The 6,015-nt window shown below is 28.8% G+C and overlaps 1 protein-coding gene across 1 annotated transcript; it reads left to right on the top strand.

The window, feature by feature from the left end:
- The first annotated feature begins 1,861 nt into the window (after nt 1-1,861).
- LOC131062433 (putative Myb family transcription factor At1g14600) lies at nt 1,862-5,412 on the top strand. Its single transcript, XM_057996094.2, has 6 exons — nt 1,862-1,994; nt 2,149-2,225; nt 3,509-3,545; nt 3,796-3,931; nt 4,225-4,471; nt 5,074-5,412. The coding sequence occupies exons 1-6, from the start codon at nt 1,868-1,870 to the stop codon at nt 5,377-5,379; spliced, it is 930 nt and encodes a 309-aa protein (XP_057852077.2). The 5' UTR covers nt 1,862-1,867; the 3' UTR covers nt 5,380-5,412.
- The last annotated feature ends 603 nt before the right edge of the window (nt 5,413-6,015 follow it).

Raw genomic sequence — 6,015 nt, 5'->3', positions numbered from 1 at the left:
TTATTATTAAAATAAGAACATAAATACAAAAGGTACATGCATTTTTAAATTTTTTTTTTTTTCAATTATAATTTTTTGAAAGCTTATTTTTAGGGCTATGACTTTGAAAAATATTATATCATGGTGCCTTTATATATGATTATCTAAACCTTTATCTAAAATAAAAATTTCTATCAACATTTGAATAACAAAGAGTATAGGAGGGCAATATAAAGGGCTTCAAATGAAATATTTTTGTTGAAGCTCCCTTCCTATAGGGGTTCTAATCTACAACACTTAAAAATGGGAAACTAGCCTCCATTGAAACTCCCTTCATTTATTTCAACACTATATATATGTGGTACGAATTTTTTCTTCAAATGAAGGACTTTAATTCAAAGGTAAACTTTCCTTTGAAGTTATTCAATAAATTTTTATCTTTCAAATTTAATATTTGTGCCTCATCTCACAAGCGAAGTAGAATAATAAGGAATCAAATTTATTCAGTATTACAAATAAGGGAAGAACCTATTAAATTTTCTTTTTTCTTTTCATTCAAAGAAGAGATTGAGTCAAAGTGCTAGACTCGAGAAACATTATTATTATGTTGATACGTGTTCTACAATGGTAGCAGGGTTCATACGAGGTCAACACAATCCATGTAAGACAAACAAAAACAAAATCCACCATATATAACAAAAATTCAATTTGATTTGTTTTTAAAAAGCAAAAACTGAACTCGATTTGTTTTCTTAAAATAAACCCATCATATAAAGTAGAAATTGAATTTGATTTGTTTTTAATTACCTTAACAATAATATCTATTGACATTTTTTTACATAATTTTTTCTAAATATAAGTATACTAGTTTCTATCATAAATGAAGAAGAAAATTCTATCTAGAATTAGAATGCATGGTTTTGGAGGATGCATTAGATGCTTTGTAATCTTTTGCGTTAGCCATATAGAAAGAACTAGAGCACTATTTATTTGTAGAAGATTGCAATAATGGAGAAAAATATTATTTTTAACTGAACATTTAGGGGTGTCATTTCTAGAAAAGGATCTGAATATTATAATGTGATAAAAGAGAAAAAAAGTGATTGTAAAGAGATAAATAGTACAAATTAATTCTTCTCGAAGATGTGTATCATGACTAGAATTTGATTTTATTAAGTAGATAGATAATTCAACTCTTAAACAATTTTCACATAAATGTAAAATCTAATTAAAAATTTGCTTAAAATATTTTTAAAAAGTTGCTCATTTTAAAATAAACTTATTTAATTTAAATTTTTTTTTTATGAATTGAATAGAAAATCAAAGTATATAAATAATATTTATCCTTAAGAAACATTATTTTAATATAAATTGGAATTCTCTTTGATATCTTTAAAATCTCCGAAAGTCCTCATTTTTTTATCTCATACTTGATGTAAATAAATTCACCTAAATTAAAAAGTTTTTTCCCTTTGCGGCAAAAACTAACTACTACCGACTTCCAACAAACAAATTACCTAACCACTTGGGTGAATTTGGTTTAGAAAAACATAAAATATTATCCAACGCGCAGTGGAAAAACACGCCACTTTGTTTCAGAAATTTTTTTATAAAGCAGGAAAATGACTTTTGAACAACTCGACTAAACTTTTTCCTGAAAAATTTCGTAACTTGTTTTTGGGTCGGCAGAAGAATTGGTAGAGTGCAAGAAATTCCCAATCGAGAATCGACACTTATATTTCTTTTCCAGAAATATCGAGAATCAGATTTACAGTTGAATGTTCTGCCCAATCATTTGACAGTACTTTATCAGATTCTCTGCAACAAAATTTATATTGAACTTGTTTTATCTTTAATCAAAACAAAATTTATATAAAAAAAATTTAGTATGAGATCTTTGGAGGGAAAAACGTTAGTAAGGCAGTACGTACGTTCTGCAATCCCTGGATTTCGGTGGACTCATGAGCTTCATCAATCTTTCTTACGTGCCATTGAATGCCTTGGAGGTGAACATGGTGAGTGTAAAAAGTTTTCAGATTGGATTGATGAGTTTTGATGATGAATTTTGTGAACATGGTGAGTGTAAAAGTTTTCAGATTGGATTGATGAGTTTTGATGATGAATTTTATGAGGAGGATTGATATTTCATGGTTTTTTTTGTTTTCTCAGAGGCTACTCCGAAGCTTATTGTGGGGCTAATGGGAGTAAATGGGCTCACAGTTTCTCAAGTTAAAAGCCATCTTCAGGTGACATTCTGTGTTTTTGTACTGTAAAACGAGGGCAGGAGTTTATATGAAATGAAGATAAAATATTTGAGATATTAGATTTCTACAGCTTATAATGTTAGCTGTTGGGTTTATGGATTCAACTGCATGATCTTTTTTTGGCATCAATGTTTCAGACCACATTCTATGATCCATCATCAGGATGAGAGAGCTTCTATCTTTATGCAGCTCTCTTATCCTGATGATGGATCATGGAGTGTGATCCAAAACATTGATGTCAAAAAAAGCTCACACAGTTGAATCCAAAAGCACAACAGCTATAAAATATTTGTTTGCATTTAAGAAAAACATTCTTTTGATAACTATTGTATGATTGTTTCTGGATTTAGTTGTGTATATTTTTCAAGACATTTCGATCACATTCAAGATTCTATCATCAGTGATTTATGGACAAGCATTGTATGATTGTTTTTGGTTTTAACTGCATATATTTTTCAATAGATGTTTTAGATCACATTCAGTGATCCTCATCTATATTTTCCAATTGATGTTTAGATCACATTCAGTGATCTATAGTCTGAAAGAAGAATTTGAATGAGAATAATATAGGAGGTATATATGAAATATATATAATATATTTGTTTGCATAAAAGAGAGACATTATAGAATATATGGATAAGCATTATATAATTGTTTTTGGTTTTAACTGTGCGAGAATTTTGGTAATTCTTCCTACTTGTACAATTTTTTACTTTTAGTTTTTTAGTTTTATTTTTAATAATGTAAGTTTGCATGATAATTTTTAAGAAGTCTTTTGATATATCAAAGAATGAGGTAATTGTAATTCATTCATCATCATTTTATCTGATCATTTGATCAAGAAGCTCTTGTAATTTTTTAATGAATAGAACAATTTATTTATGTTCCAATTTTGTATTTCTTTCATATTTTTCAATTGATGTTTTGTATCATACTTGGTAATCCATCACCAGTGACACGACACTGAGTCACTGAATGTGATCCCAACATCAATTAAAAAAACACACAATTAAAACTAAAATTAACCATACAATTTTTCATAGATTATGAAAAACTCATACAACCTATGAACAGAAGCTTTTGATTTTATAATTCTGTTTCTGTAATCAAAGGTGGGTATGATGTATGCTAATTTCTAATGTTTAATTTATGATCAGTTATTATCAGAACTTTTAGGAGATAAATATCAGGAGATCTTTTCAAATAGGATAGTTCATTTCTTATTGTAGCTTCTACTGATCTTTGTTGTCTGTATTTTGTTGTAGATGCATCGGAATAACAAAAAACATGAAAAATCCCAGGGTAATTCCACACGTTTTTTACTAATTTTTTAGGTGAATCCAAATCATTGACATAATATATAGTCAACATGTCTTGAATTGGATATAAGATTTCAAAACAGGTAGAAACGTGGAGCTTATAATGGCAATTGTAAGCCATTGCAGATTGAAAAGTTTAATGTTTAGATATTAATGAAATAGATCATATATCTACATGTTTTAATGTTTGGATTAAATTTTGACATTGAGCTCAATCTTTTCATTTTCAACAGAGGTCAAATCTCGAAACTCCCATCTACAGAGATTTGAGGATAGAAGAGAAAGATTTAGACTCAAATACAGCAATTCTCCATTTTCAAGCCTTAGCAAGAAGTCACACAAGTACATCTCTCTGTACTCACACAAAAGGTAATAAATTTATGGTCTGCTTACTATAGAACGGTGTATGTTTTGGGGTGGCAAAATATTATGGTTTCAACCTGCAATCTGCTGCTTTGAGTAAGGAAAGCTCATTGCACATAAGTGCTAAATAGTTTTAATCTTGACAATATTATTTTTAAATTTGATTATCTAACCAATATTTCAGATTATACTTTAAACGATTTATTATCAGAATGAAAAAAACTAAGAATTTTTGTTGAATTCCTTCATACATATTAAACTATGCTCATCCATATGGTTCATGGTCTGGGAAAATGCAGATTAAGGGCCTCTGAAGCTCCATCTTCTCTGGCAGATGAAAAAGATCCACAAAGAGTACTCACTTCAAGCGAGCAAAATAGAACATTTGGAAGCTACGTCCATTGCAGTAACAGTATCAGTGCTCTATTGACTTCAACTCATCAATATGCTTATCAAGATGCTCATGACATAATATGGAACATAAAATTATCTCAAGCATGGCCTGAAAATGAAAAATACTACAAGAATCTCGACCTGGATTCAATGGTAAAATAAAATAAAAAATCTGGCTTTTCAATTATATGGTTTGTTGTTTTGCTTAGGTTTGTGTGCTTCATAGAATTCACCCATGATTTGGAAGAATTCATCTCAATATGATATACAATACTCATTTTGGGCTGTCAAACAAAATCATTAATAGTAACACCACAATCAGAAAAGCCTCGTTCATAAATTCGTTTTGGAAAAATTACTCCATTCTTTCTGTTCAATGGTGACTTCACCATTGGTGTATGAATAGATTTATATTTTTGTTAGCAGATTTCTACAATTCATAAGACTGTCTGTATGTTGCTTCTGAATTTGTTTGTCTGTATGTTGCTTTTGAATTTGATTGAATGCATCAATATTTTGGATCAATTATAGAGAGCGTAAGGATTTTAATCTCCTTATGTTCTTTATCATCCTGATGATAGATTATGGAGTGTTAATTTTCTTATGCTCCATACCATCTTGATGATAGATCTTGGAATGATCCCAAATGTTGATGCAAAAAACACTCAAGCAATTAAATCCAGAAGCAACATACAGACAGATTTATATTTATTAACTAAATTGTTATATGATATGCCCATTTAAATTCTTTTCAGCCCAGATCAAAATACTCAAAAGATGGAGAAGGAGAAGCGAGCCATTCTGAACTGCAACTGCAATTAGACCACAAGTTATGGTACCACCATGGGGAATTTGCTTCAAGCATAGCCTGCAGAGGCCACAACAAACAGGAAAGTAAAGATTCAGAAGCAGCAATGGTTTTAAATAGTATTCAGCTTGCTAATTCGATTGCTTGGAGAGATGACTCAAAAGGCCAAGATGTTGATAATGTAAAATTAAACCAAAAGCCATTACTTTTAGAAGATGACATCCAACTAGAATTATCATTATCAATACCTTAACATTAGGATAATCACAGATCCAGAGATTGTTGATTCAGCCAATTGTTTAGCTATAAGTTATTTGATACTGAATGTTCATAAATTATTTTAGGTAGATATTAATATTTGAATTATTTGACTAGTTTAGTACTTCAATTTTTTTATTTTGTTGTTATCTATAGGAAAAATATTTTTATTTTTTTCAAATTATTTCATATATGTCTTGATTTAATTGTTTTGGTTGTTAAAATATCTAAATTACTTTCTTAGAAAATTAGTGCTTTTTTATTTCATTTAGTTTTAGCTTCTGTTGTTTTAGTCAAGTTGTCTAAATTATTATTGGGGGATACAAACCCTTTTTTAATTTTTATTTTTTTAACAGTTATTATTATTTTTGATAAAAGTAAAAACAGGTTTTGAAACTACTGTTGTTGTTATGATCCACTTCCACATCACCTTCTAAAAAGATGTACTATGTTAATTATTATTCAAGAATATTGGGATATGCTATAATTTGCCTAAGTTATACTACCTTGAAAATAGTCATATTATATCTTATAATAAATATATTACAATAAAAATAAACTTTTAATCTTATTATAAGTTTTGGATAGCATAAAGAATAAATATACTTTCTGTTGAAAGATTTATATAAAG

This window comes from Cryptomeria japonica, chromosome 8, assembly GCF_030272615.1.
Source record: "Cryptomeria japonica chromosome 8, Sugi_1.0, whole genome shotgun sequence".
Lineage (NCBI taxonomy): Eukaryota > Viridiplantae > Streptophyta > Pinopsida > Cupressales > Cupressaceae > Cryptomeria > Cryptomeria japonica.
Note: the sequence above shows the minus strand (reverse complement) of the source record. Positions and strands in the feature narration are given on the sequence as shown.